The sequence below is a fragment of the Lepisosteus oculatus genome, chromosome 3, assembly GCF_040954835.1.
Source record: "Lepisosteus oculatus isolate fLepOcu1 chromosome 3, fLepOcu1.hap2, whole genome shotgun sequence".
NCBI classification, from domain to species: Eukaryota; Metazoa; Chordata; class Actinopteri; order Semionotiformes; family Lepisosteidae; genus Lepisosteus; species Lepisosteus oculatus.
The window spans coordinates 73,948,887-73,962,765 of NC_090698.1; the positions used below are offsets into that span (position 1 = coordinate 73,948,887).

A 13,879-nucleotide genomic window follows, 5' to 3' on the forward strand; every position below is an offset into this window, starting at 1 on the left:
CCATCACCACAACGACACGATCATGAAGAATATCAGTCCCACTGCTCTATAATTCACTTTGATCCAGCAGAATATTTGAGGCAGCCATGACAACTCTGCCCTGCTCCGTCTCAGCACTTTGTGCATTTTCCTACTTGTGCTTCTTGGCTTCTATGGCTCGGCTCACGTCCCTGGATTCCCCACATCCAGGACTGCACTAGTGTCTTCCTGCCTCAACCTTGGGAATTCTCTCCTGTGTTACAGAATCCTTGCTTGCCCGACGGTGCCTTTGGATTTCCCTCGTGTTTAAAGTTTGTTTCTCCAGGTTGAGCCCCTGCCTGTCCAACAACACGTCCTGGGCTTTCTGGACACAACAGCCTGATCACTGTCTGCTGCCATGTGCTTAGTAGCCTGCTCATCTGTCTGCTTGATTTAGATTCATCACCAGCCTCGACCACTGCAGCCTTTCAGGTCAGTACTGCAGTAATTACAGCAGGGCAGGTAAAACAGACACACAGATACAGCTGTAATATAAATAAACTCCTTTGATTTTTAAGGTGTGAGGGGAAAAAAACAAAGAAAAGGCCTTAACAAAACAAAATCTAGCTCTTCTCCAAGCTCCACCCAGACTTCTTTGAATGTCCCTCTGTATGAGCAGCCAGTCCCCTAAGATGCTTACCAGCTTCATAATAAAGACTGTCCAAGACTCTTTTAAAGAAGTTAGTTGCTTCTTTCTCCCTCTGGTGCAGCACATAACCATCTCTGCCAACTCCCCAACTAAGAGAAGTCAATAACCACTGAAGGCCCCTGATTCCTCGTTTTTAAATACCAGCCAGCCAATCATCTTCCTTCTCTTGGTCAGCTGACTTAGGAGAGCAGGGCATTCCCCATTGCCTTCTGGGGAATGTGGTCCGTATAAGAACATCTCCATCTTGTCTCCACCCATCACCATCTTACTACAGCAATGACCTGCAGTAATCTTCCAGGATGACAGCACAGTTTGTCACTGAACAATCTGCCCGTAATAAGAACTGGTATTGCTTTTAACTGGCTTTGATCAATTATTTTACTGGAGAATTCCAACATATAGGGCTGACAGTTTTATCCAAACATACATCTGCTCCCGTTTATACAGCTTTGGCATTTTACCAGTTAACCCTGAATGAACAACCTTCTTTAAAGGTACAACAATAACATCTCAACAGGACACCCTTCAGCTGAAAATTAGGAGTTACAGTAGGTGCGAATGATTAAACTTAAAGTGCTTGGGGGCCTAACCTACATGCCAGGAAAATATAGATTTTCCTTTGGGGTACCTGCTTGAGTTTAACAGCCCAGCAGTCTTCAGCAACTGCAGCCGCCTCACCCTCTCTCCGTGAGTAGGTGACTAATATCTACATCGGCTGCAAAGAAAGACGCTTTTCACAACTCCAACACTCTGCTAAGTGAGAACACATGCAGGGGCTTAGGCAAAGCCAGAGAGGGGTCCTCGCTGAATGAAAAACAGGTGCTGCAGGGTTGGGCTGTGTGATTCCCCATTTAGCCTCCGGACCAAAGGTTCCCCAGCAATAGGTGCCTTGTGGCACACAGAGAAGGCTGAAGCTCAAGCCAGGGTTAAACATCTGGAACACTTCTCCCCTACTTGCAACATGTGCTTCAGGTTCAATTAAAATGAGGCCTTGGCACATTTATTAATCTTTTCACTTTCATCCCATGAAAAGGCCTCTTCTGACCCAGCCTTAATATTTTACCATTCGAGCAAACAGCAAAGGTAATGAGAGTTAGAGGTCGCCCCCTGCGAGTGAATGGAGAAGACAGATTTGCTCAGCCTCAGAACTCCATTTGTTGTACGCTTAACCAGGAGTCAAGCGTGCACACACACAAGAAGCTGTGACTGAAAGGGAGTGGGGGGTGGTGGGAGAGAGATAGGAAGAGAAATAAGAAAAATGTAGCCTTTCAAGCTGGCAGCAGCTCAAATGAAACGCTAACAGCTGAACAGTGCAATAGATCAAAATGCATGAAGTCAGAGTTGGTAAATTGTAGTCTTTGTGGGTTTCCTGCTATTTGTAGTGCTCGGGTCCAATGTGTACTAATAATGGATTCCTCTTATGTGGAATAATAATCGCTGGTCTGAATCTAACGACGGGAGTCTAGCTCAGAGTGCAGCTCCCTCATTTGAATTTGAAAGTTGTAATGCATTCATGATAATCTGCATCTTTTCATCTGTCTTTTTGAAAAGGAAAAAAAAACTTCTTCTTTGCAGATATTCCGCTTAGTTTTTTAAAGCGCATAGCCTTTAGCAACAAAACTTTTTTTGAAAAAATGTGTGCCCCCAGTGCACATCGTATCATCAATATAACGTCGGCTGTTTTAACCCTGTGATGCCCTGAGAGTGCTACTATTGTGTTAGAGTTCATGTAAGCTACTACATGGACTATATTGGAAAATGTTGGGATTAACTGACTCGCAAAAATCACAACATCAGCTGTCAGGTGAAGAAAAAACTGAAATCCCATCCACTGCATTAAGGTCTACAATGTGAAAGGCAGCCCGAACCATCTGCAAGGTCTTTCACCCCTGGTTCTCTTTAGAGCACGTCCATCTTAATAGCCCTAGTCATAATGATGATGAAGAAGCAAAAAATCATGGCAATACTTCTGAAAACAAAAATCCTTCCCTATCAAACAATAAGTCAGCAAAAGCTGATCTGTTCAGGATTCTCATTTTGCTCATTAGCGATATTCCCAGTGATCGCCCAGCTTGCTGCCAGCACATGTCAGAGGACAAAGGCTTTTCCAGAGGCTTAACCCTCTGCACTTGGTCTGGAGAACCACCAGTCCTCCTGTTGTCTTGAATCATGCTTTTTTCATGGTTTCTTAGTGTAAGTATATGTAAAATATACTGTATACCCACCAGAAGAATAAATGACACTGATTTAACACTCATTGTATTCTTTAAACAAACACTTTCTTGTTACTGGCTAGTCATGATTCCAAAACCACTGCTCGACGATTTTAAGGATTTTTCGTTTTGTGTCAGCCCATTTATTTTGCTTAATTATAAGTCAGCTGTTGAGTTCAGTTTCTGAAATGTGTTTGTTTTTTTTACACGAAGTACTAGGATGTATTTCAAATTAAAGAGTGTTGGTAACAGAGCAAATTAGGACAATTAGCAGACATGGCAGAGGATGTGAAAGATGCTGAGAACGATTTAGACAAAATTCAAGACTGGGCACATGCCTGGCAGATAACATTAAATAGACGAGGGTGGAGAATTACATGTAGGTAGCAGACGCCATCTAGAAATACAGAATGGGAAATGCATAAGGTGTTTATGTTGACATAATTTACATCTTCTAGACTCTGCAGGGAAGCAATAAAAAAGCACACAGAATATACTGCCAATATTACTTCAAAAACCAAAAGAAAACCTCTGTCATTTCCCACCTCTACTTCAAAAGATTGAATGACTTTTTTTGCTTGAGAGTAAAAGTGGCCTGTAAAATGAACTGTAAGACACATGCCTGATCTTAGAATGCAGTGACACCACAGTGGCCTTTGGAAAAGCTATCAAGTTGGGAGATAAGCTAAATTATTAACTGAGGGTCTGGAGGAAAGCAAATAAAGCATCTTAAAGCTGAAAGATCTCTGTCTCTCCTTGCAATGCACACCAGCTGTCGTTTGGAAGACAAACAGCGATGTTTTGTTCTGTTTCTTGTGCGTTTCAGGTGGCGGAGGAGTGTGAGGGAAGATGTTCACTCTTCTTCTGTAAACCACCAGTGAAACAGTGTCATGTCTAAAAATGCCCGTCCCAGAGTGGCAGGATGTCAGCGCAGATAATTACCTTGTCGTCTTTGTCATATTCCTCGTCATCGTCCTCTAGAATGTCCTCCACTGCCTGCTGCTGGAAGTAGAAGGGAGAAAAAGAAGAGAAGAGAGCCGCTGTCAGGATTAAAGTAAGACTGTCTCACTCTGCCCCCCCTCCCCAGGAGGAAAACTCTGAGAAGTTTCGGCAGACTCGGGCGATGACGTCAGATGCCAACAGTGTGCTCCAGTGATCCACAGCTGCCTGAGCAGCGATAATCTCAGCACACTGAACACCCACCACTGAACCCCAGGGAAAAGAACATGGCGGTGAGCACATGGGATGCTTGTCACTGCAAAAATCCTGCTGTAAGAAACACTAGTCCGTATAAAGGTATATAACCTCTAATTACAGGTACGGGATTTGAGATTGTTCCGTCTGTAGATGGATGTGTAAGAGCACCGCCCTGTTAGGACCACATTACCCAGAGGCCTCTGGGGGAACGGCCTGCCACTCTCAGTCACATGACCGGCTGCAGGAAGGCAATTGGTCGGGTCGGGAAGCAGAGGCTTCCTGGTTCAGTTAGGTGGAAGTTTGCTATCTGAAAGGCAGAACTTCTCTGTGCACCATTCACAGGAGGGACAGGGATGGACTTTGGACCAGGGGATTCGGTGTGTTTTAGGAAACTGATATTTTAGTTCTGAACATTTGAAAATTTGAGAAGAGTCTCAGGGCAGACTGCTGTGTTTTATTTGTTTTATTTGGACTTCAAGAAGAAGTTAGTGAGTAGCTCAAAAAAGAACTGAGACTTTGTTCTTGTGTTATTATAAATAATATACTGTATATGCATTATAAATTAAAAGTACTAGTGTTTTTAAACATTACAGCTGGGTGTTTGGTGTGTGTGTTGGCCTGGACCAGATAATGTCACAGCATTCCAATTCAGTGTCACAGATGGGTTTCTGATTTTAAAATAAGTTTCCAAGGGAGACTATAATGTTGCCATGCTGGGACAAATGATGATCCCAATAGTCTTGGTCAGATTTCTGTATCATACAAACATGTGGCAATTGCTCTGGCCACTAGCATACCGTATTCATAGCCTAAAGCTCAGATATAGTTTGTTTAGTTTTGAATCATAGAAAACCTTGCAGCTTCACATAGCATGTTCCTGGACTCTTACACAGACAGTCTGAAGGAACAATCTCTGTACTCTTGGACAGCGAAGACTATTAATACTTTATATATTCAGCATTTTCAAATGCATTGATTCAGGCGACCCAGTGGACCTCTTGAGAATGAACAGTGAAACATGAACCAGAGGGCAAAAGTGGAAACAACATGAAATTGTATTTAAAACTGAGAAAAGGAGGCACTTCTTTACAGGAAGGGTGGTGGGAGTGTGGAACATGCTGCACAGCCATGATGCTAAAGCCAATACTCTGGCTTCTTCCTAGAAAAAGCTGGATGAGATCCTGGGATCAATTAGCTACTAATAACCAAATTGGCTAGTTGGGGTGAATGGCCTCCTCTCAATTGTAGCTACTTTTATTTAACCTTTATCGTGTCAGTTCAAGACTGCCTCCGGCAGATAAGCAGTAGACTGCAAACCTACAACCAGTTTTACACACTTTAAAAACACTCAGGTTTGTTTGAAAGGCCTGAAGTTAAAAAAATCTCTAGCCTATGTTTTTAAAGATTTGACTACACAAGACTAATTTTGCTCTCAATATAAAAAAATAAGGTGTCCATGCACATCCACCACGCAAAACAGTTTTCTATTTCTGCTCTCCTGGCCTCTGAAGAACCAAGGCTTGTCTGCTGCTGCAGTAATTACAGGTAACACAGGGCATTTACAGTACAGCAGAGGCACCATTGATGTTAAATGAACATGATAAAGATCTGGGGCAGCAGTAGATTTAAATAAATGCAACAAGATGCTGGACTGGCGTGCACGTTCCATCCTACAGCATTAAGGCTGTGGGTTTGACACCAGGCCACACTGTGCAGCAGCAGTGGTCCACAGCCCCCTGGTGACCTAGTGACCCCAAGCCTGGCCGGGGAAGGACCATGCTGACCCCTTAGCTGTGCAAAGCAGGACTGGCGGCCGTACCCTGTCTGTACCAGGCCAGCGCAGGGTTTCCACTGCAGTACATCCACACCTGTGGGGCCGGAAGGTGCCTGCTTGACAGCGCTGAACACGGAAAGTGTAGATCTTTGCATTTTTTGGTGCTGGGATTTGGACAAGTTTAATTACCAAGGCAGGCGCCCACAGGATGTAACTGCAGGATACATCAAGAAAGATTTTGAAACAGTTGATTCTGCACTAAGCTGCTCCCAGTGTAACCACAGATAGTATGATCAATATTTCTTTGTGATAATGGGGAAACCTCTGGAGAGAAGCATCTTCTTAAGAGCTGAAATGAACTCGCAGTCCCCGTCACCTCTTGTTCAAACTGCACTTGAAAGAAATGTGAGGGAGAGAGAGGAGCTATGCAGCTGTCTCTGCTCTCCTCTGTAAGTTGTGTGATTCTTTCCTCTTAGAGTGTGTTGAGCGCTGTCTGAAGGACCTGCCTTACTCTGCAGTGTACCGTGCTGTTGCTCTGGTTCAGCTACAACCCCAGTAAGATGGCAGTGCAGCAGTGGTCTGGGTTCTAGCTGCAGAAGTGGGGAGTTATGTGTTCAAATCCCAGCTGAGACACACAAATTATTCCAGTGAAATGCATGGTTGTATAATGTGTGTATAAGTGCAAAAGTAAGTTGCTTTGGATAAAAAATGGTAGTTCAGCAAATCAGTTCAGCAATCACAGATGACACAAATACCAACAAACAACTGTATTGGAAATACAAATCTGTAATCTGTGTGAAAGGTGTTATATAAAATAAGGGTTATACTGCACGGTACATATGTACATACAAAAGTTCAGTTCGTGAATTTGTTAGTCTATCCTTAATTTTGTTAAAACTAAAGACAGACCTGAGATTATTTAGCATTCAAAAGTACTGTATGAAGGCAGAAATCAATGATCCTGATCTACAGTATTTGCTTATCATTTTGATCCTGATTTCTCTCTCTCTGTACTGCAGTTGTACACCCTGGTTAAACCTGGACCTGACCAGAGTCCCAGGGAATTATGGGATGTGTAAAAATAATTAATTTTGGATGCTGTCTTGTAGCTCGATCTGTGTGAGGTAATGCCAGAACTGGATGTTAATTAAAAACCTCCCGATTCCTTGTTCGCAAAAATCAAGACGTCATACGGGTGGATGGCTATTAAGATCAGGTGGCCCAAGCAAAAGCTCGTGGGAAAACGGGCAACGTCGGAGCCCAGCTCATCGCTCTGTTTGTGCTGGTGGATGACAGTACAGCACAGATAATGTCTCCCAGTCCCCTCTGCCACACATGGAAGGAGCAGGGTTACGTTCACACAGTCTTGCTGCGAAAAGCCTTATAAAACTGAAGTACTGTATGGGACTACAAATCAGTGGCATTTGTTAAAAGACCTTTGGAGCTTTTCTTCAGCAGAGATTGTGCCTCATATTTAAGTTGTCTCATATACTTAAATAAACACCATAAGGCATGTCTTAATCAACAACACAGATAGGTTCAGCGCTTTAGTTTAAGCCTCATTTCTCCAACACAGCAGTAAAGCCCAGACAATTATGCCAAATTATCCACAGTTAAAGCCTCACAGTGGGCTTCTGTCAACAGAAAGGACAGGAACCCGAGAAAGTAGTCAATAATGTCAAGTACTTATCGCCGTTTTCTCTTCGCTTGACTCTGCCGCGTTGCAGCGCTGATGCGCCGCAGAAAGCAGACAGAAAATAGCGAGAAAGACACAAAGAGGGAGAGATCTCTTTCTGTTCTGCGAGCGCTCGCCCAGGGGGTACGTTATAAAAAAACAAAACGGCCTTGTTCACAGCAACAACCCGTATCTGTAAAATAAATAATACTCGGAAAAAAGGCACAGGGACTGACGTCCCTGCAGAAGGAATGTCAGCTGTGCTCAGGCAGTTGCCGCGGATAAAAACATGTTGTCTTCCAGCATTAAAGCCCAAACCGGAATAAATTATGTCAAGAGCTGGATTACTGGCTGGTTAAATAAAACCCCGTCCTGATTTGTTTTTTTTACCATGACTGTAATAACCGTCGTGCGAAGTACAGTACATGTCGGTGTGACAGACTTGCTAAGCTTTCGGCTTTAGATCAGTTTGTGCCGCCTTTATTTTAGGAGGAGCAAAATAATTACATATAAAACAGTGGATCTACAGCATTTACAGAGAGAGCACTGTAGTAATGACTACACACTGCACTTACTGTTTGAACACAGTAAAACACGATGAAATCTAAAATGCAAGAGCAAAGGATTCTGTACCGATCTCAACCTTTGAATGCAAACGTATGACTCTACCAACTGGTAGTCATCGATGCAAATCCAGTATGTAATTAATCAAAGAATTTAAATATGATGACAACTATTTTATGAAAAAGTCTTTACCCTGATGCAAACCATCACTTTTTCCAAAACAGATCATTAACCACTGCCCTGGATCCATTTACTGAATGACTTATTCTTGTTCAACAATAATAATCATAACTATTAAACTCAATATTAATATTTCTTGAGTATGATATACACGTAGCTTGACTTTAGCAGGTCAGAGGAAAGCTACACAAAAACAGAAGACCATGCAAACTCCATCACAAATGTTCCCCAGTCGGCAATCCAACAAGTCTTGGATTGCGAGGCAACAGCATTAAGTGACCATCTACTACACCACACTCATGACGCACGTCAAAACACTACCCCGTATGTGTGTCAACTTTAGTATTTGATTTTACATCCATAGTTTTCAAAACACAGTTATCTAGTAATTATAAATGTTGGAAGCTGCAGATGTATTAGCTCAATGCTTACATTATTTAATCAATCAATTGCACAATGATGACAAATAGATATTATATGCTGTCATGAGGAGACGGGACTTTCAGGCATGTGTATTTTTCTAAACACAGTCTTATAGACAAAAACAAACTGCTGTCCTGCTGTTTGTCAGAGCGGAGCTCCTTTGGAAGACCATATGTACACAGAACACCAGATGTTTCATGAAACAGGAATCAGTGTACATGTTTGAAAGTCCATTTCCACTTAAAAGTGGGGCTGTCATGGTTGCCCTTATATGTTAGAGTTTGATTTAATGATCTTGATTCATACCTAAAATAAATAGGCCTTATTTCAGCAAATATTTCCATGCAAACCAGCTCCTGTTGTAATGAACACCTGCCCCCACCACCACCTCCAAAACTGTCTGTCACTGTGATAATTTTCTTTGGAATAACATTAGTAATACACTGTCTCCCAAAAGATACCAAAAGAATGAAAATGTGGCTGCAAGAACACTATTCTAAAATAAAGATCATGCCACTAAGGAATGACATCTTATGAAATGAAATGAATCTGTCGCCAGGTCTCCAGGTCTGTCCCACCTCCCTGCAGTGAGGACCGGACCGTGTGCTTAGCAGGTCTCTGCAGACTATGTGGACCAGATGCTCAGAAGGTGACCGTGTGATACCGGTTCCGATCCGAGGTCCAATCTTGTGCACTGATTGAGTGAGGCTCAGCGGGGCTTGTTAGCCTTTCTTCTCTAAAGCCCTCCCAGGTCCACTTACAAGCGCCACCTTTAAAATGACACCTCGGGCTTCTTCTTTGGCTACGGTTCAATTGGAAAAAGTTTTTTGGGGAGTTTATTATGCAGGCCAGCTCACCACTGCAGCTGCACACTGACACGAGACCACGCGCGTGTCGTCAGACTCCCCCCCTCCTCGCTCCTTCCCTTGTTGTCCGACCGCGACCCTGGCACACTAACAGCTGGGCTCTGCTGCCAACAGGGGGGCAGGCGAGAGTGCGATGCATCAAAATGTACAGAGCGCTTTGCATTCGAAACACATCTCTGGCGGCTTCACTCAAGTCGCTGAACAGCACCGCAACCTCTCACAGCTGCCCGGCCCGATACTCCTCGGAGGTGGTGGGGCTTCAGACCTGGGGGATCTGCGCAGTGTGTGGTCCAGGCTGCCTGCCTCCAGATGAGTCCTTCAGCAGAAATGACAGCTTTGTCAGGTGCAACATGCCCGGGCACTGAAGTACCACAGCAAGCGCTCTTTTCAAGAGACACAGAAACTACTAACAGGTACCAAACTAGTGCTCTTTATATTTAGAGTGCGGAGAACTGACCCAAAACCGTTTCAAACAAACCCAAACAAAAGCCCAGCTCAACTCTGAGCTACTGACTAAATGTCTTCCTGCGTCCGTCACTATAAAACGCCGGGCAGCTAAGCTGCTTACCAGCTTCAAAATTATCTTCTGAAGCTTATATTACATAGAGACAGTAGCTCTCTCCTTTTCCCTTTCCAGAATTCCTGGCTTTCTGGTTCTTAGAGCGTCACCTGTCCGATTGTCGTCCCCCAGCTGATCAGGTGACTGTGGATGGCAAGCCTTTTCCCCCATGGCCTTCTGGGAAATCTAGTTCAGGTGAGAGACGCCATCTTACCTGAACCTGCCATCCTCTCACATGGCTCTCATGATATGACTCTAGAAAACCTGGGTAATTTAACAATTTACTTTCTTAAACTACTAGAGTAAAGGTATCCAGAGCTACTTATGACATCAAGAGTGATAGACACGTTGGGCTCTCAATTTTAAATGTTGTTTTAGACTGCGAAACATCTCAACCCATGGTGACTTTTATCCCCTCCCCAGTATTGTGCACAAACCCCAGAAGAGGGAACACAAGGACAGATAGGGGATTCAATGAACAAATGAGACAGGCAGCAACGTCTGGAGCTGTCAGGGCTAAACGGAGACACTGTGTCAATAAGGAGCTACTGGTCACACCTGTGGATATACTGCAGCTGCTTCTGTTACACGACCATCAGCAAATCAAACCGCAAACTAGAAACACAAAATCCCACTGGCAGAATCAAAAATCAATACATCCAAATTAAATACAATCTACATTTTGGGAATACCATACTGTATAACAATACATATTAACACATTAATACACAAACCGATACTCCAACAGGGACAACACAACCAAAATGAAGCGCACAGCTTCTGGCATGTAAGCAATATATTTCTATGACATTTTAAAAGAAACGTCTAACATTTATTTCCAGCATGATCACTTTACTAAGGAGCTTTGTCATTGAGGCTTAAGCTGCAATAACGTGATTCATCAAGAAACTGCTACAGTAGGTAAACACCAGCGGGAAGGATGTAATTGGTAATTGTAATTGGCTAATTAATTTATTGCAATTTAGACAAAACCGGTAAAATAAAGGAGCTCTGCAATCCATTCACGTCATGTTACTGTATGATGCACAATAAACAGCATCATGATTTAAGACAAAGGTAAAAAATAAAGAGCTACACTTCAGATCTGAAGAATGTGTGAATGGGTGTATTTCCCGTCCAGCAGCTTAAGAAGGTCATTATCATCCCTTAGCCAAGAGAAAAGCCCAGGTACCTCAATCTTCCTCAGGCACGTCCCAAGGGAATAACTGTTAATGAAGTCCGCTAGCTATTACAGACCATGTAGTGTGACACATTGCCTCTCTCCAGAAAAAACACACTCCATCACGGGGCGTGATCGCTAGAACATTAAGTTGCACAAATAATTGCAGTCTATTTTCGCTTGTGTGTGTGACCACAAACTGGGCAGGTCACAGCGGCGACGGCGCAGTCGGGTCGGCTGCACCTGCAGGCTCAGCTCCAGCTGTCCCACATCCCGAGCCCAGAACTCGGCCGACAAGGGCGGGTCTGGCTGGATGCAGCGAGCTGCTTTTTCACCGTCACCCCGAGAAAGGAGGGAGACAACACGGGGCCCCACTCCCCAGCCTGCACAGCCCGAATATCATTAGCACAGCGGGCACAAAGTTCACGGGGAAGAACGAAGAAAACAATTACGGCAACTACCGCTTTAAGTCACGTCTCCAAATCAAACTGCGCTCAGGCACAGGGGAAATCAGCCTGATCTAATGGAGCCAGTTAAAAGTGACATGACCTTTTTGTGTTGTCACCTGTCACCGGCTCCCGTGTCTCGCACGGAGGCTCATCTGCGCCGCGCTCGGCACCGGCGCTTTATTTTTACCCCGCAGTCTCGGAGAATCCAGAGAGTTCGGCGATGTTAAAAGGCAGCACAACTCAACAAAGTGCTGCCATATCAGGGGAGAGACATCGCATCCTTCGCAGATTAAAGGGCTGAGGGATGTGTAAGCACAATGCCAAGGAGAACGTCTCACGTTTTCTCTTATTATTTCCATTTCTTCTGTTTTACGCCCCGGCTGCGACTGACTGTTTAACCCACTGTGCTGTGGTTGCTGCTGTTGCTGCAAAAAAAAAAAAAAACCAACAACAAAACAACCACCTTTATTCCTGCGAGAAACAAACATTTCCCCCTAAACGAGCGCCGGATCTGAAGGCCTGACAAGCTGCGGCGCTTCTCGGCGGGAATGAGAGCTGTTTCTGAATTCACCTGTACGGGGACCCGACAGCTATCATCCGACTGCACTCTTCACGTACAAACGTTCACCGGAGGAAAAAAAAACAACACGACATTATTGTATTTCTAATCCACTTACCCCACATTTTTCTGAAAAAATAAACAGGCAGGTGGGACACAAAAACAAAAGTTTAGTCACATATTTATTTCTGTCGCACGACGCGACTTCTTTTTCTCAATTAAGTGGCGACTATTCAACGTGTCAGAACTTGCAGGGGGGCTAACGTAAAGTTTCAGAACCAGTTTGAAAGTTCAAATTTCCTTCACGTACAGAATCGCTCTGAGCCCCTTTTAAACGTACACCCCAGACTCCACAGCTCACGGTGTTAGATGAAGCTGATAGTCGCTACTGGCAATCCCAGTTGTTCTGCTACAAATTCCCAATTGGTTTTTAGTGGTGGAAACAGGTATTTATTGGTACGAATTGATTTACAGCAAAGGAACAAGTAATACTGTAGGTTTATTCCATGCTGAAAAAAAAGAAGAAAGAAAACACAACGTTTCGGCCGTGGAGCCTTCTTCAGGTGCTGCACGACCGAAACGTGTTTTCTTTCTTTTCTTTTCAGCAGGAATAAACCTATTACTTGTTCCTTTGCTGACGCAGCTCCCCACCTGAACTGATTTACAGTATACTGCTCACTGATTACCTTCTACATTGCAAACATAAGAACAGTGACAGACAAGAGGAGGCCATTCAGGTCGTCTGGACTGTTAAGAAGTTGATAGATAATTGATCAAGGATCTCATCTCAACTCTTTCTTGAAAGACACAAGTGTATCAGCTTTCACAATATGACTCGGCAACTTGTTCCACACTCCCACAACTCTTCAGGTAAAGAACTGCCTTCGTTTCTCTCTGTTAAAATGCACTTCCAAATAGCTTTCACTTGTGTCCCCCTGGTTTTGTGGTGCGTTCTGAAGAATTAACAAGACAAACAAAATAAAACTTTGAATTAACAGGGCGAAGTCCTATGAAACCGAAGACTGAAGCGACAAAGTCCTGCGGAAAACATTAATGAGAAACACCGGAGCAGCTCCATGCGCTGTGAAAGCACAGCCACTGGGCCCAGGATCGTGTGCAGCAGCAAAGAGCTGGGAGAGGGGACCATGGGGAGGGAACTCATTAATTAAACTCCCTCTGTGCGACGCCTGTCAATTCACACAGTGGTCCAGTACTGTAGCTCGTCTTCCTTGTTTCTTCATTGTCTATCGGCTTTAATAACAGTTTCAGATATTCTCCTCAATATCCCCCACCAGTGAAAAAAAATACTTTTTTGATCAAATTAAATATTGATTAAAATATATATATATATAAAAAAATAACGAACACTGTAGTGTTTTATGTACTTGGTGACAGATGAGAAGTTCTTTAACTTTATTAGCAGTGGTGATGTGTGTGTATATATATATATCAATCTTTTGGGTCCACTTGCAATCTGTCATCCGCTTTATTCATTAAAATAAGGGTCACTATTTGCATGTCAAGGAATGTACAGTCTTAGGGCTGTCTGCATGCATTTTGATCTTACTGCACA

The 13,879-nt window shown here is 43.6% G+C and overlaps 1 protein-coding gene across 11 annotated transcripts in view; it reads right to left on the minus strand.

The window, feature by feature from the left end:
* mctp1a (multiple C2 domains, transmembrane 1a) overlaps window positions 1-13,879 on the minus strand; it is a 195,548-nt gene that overhangs the window by 35,276 nt on the left and 146,393 nt on the right. For 9 of the 11 annotated variants that reach the window (XR_001480038.2, XM_015360511.2, XM_015360523.2 and 6 more), the window contains one exon: window positions 3,823-3,882. Coding sequence is in view for 10 of the 11 variants with exons in the window: in XM_015360511.2 (XP_015215997.2) it covers window positions 3,823-3,882 (60 nt within the window). In the remaining variant the exon portion in view is untranslated. The remainder of the gene's footprint in view (window positions 1-3,822; window positions 3,883-13,879) is intronic. The other 2 variants (XM_015360520.2, XM_015360537.2) reach the window with 1 other exon arrangement.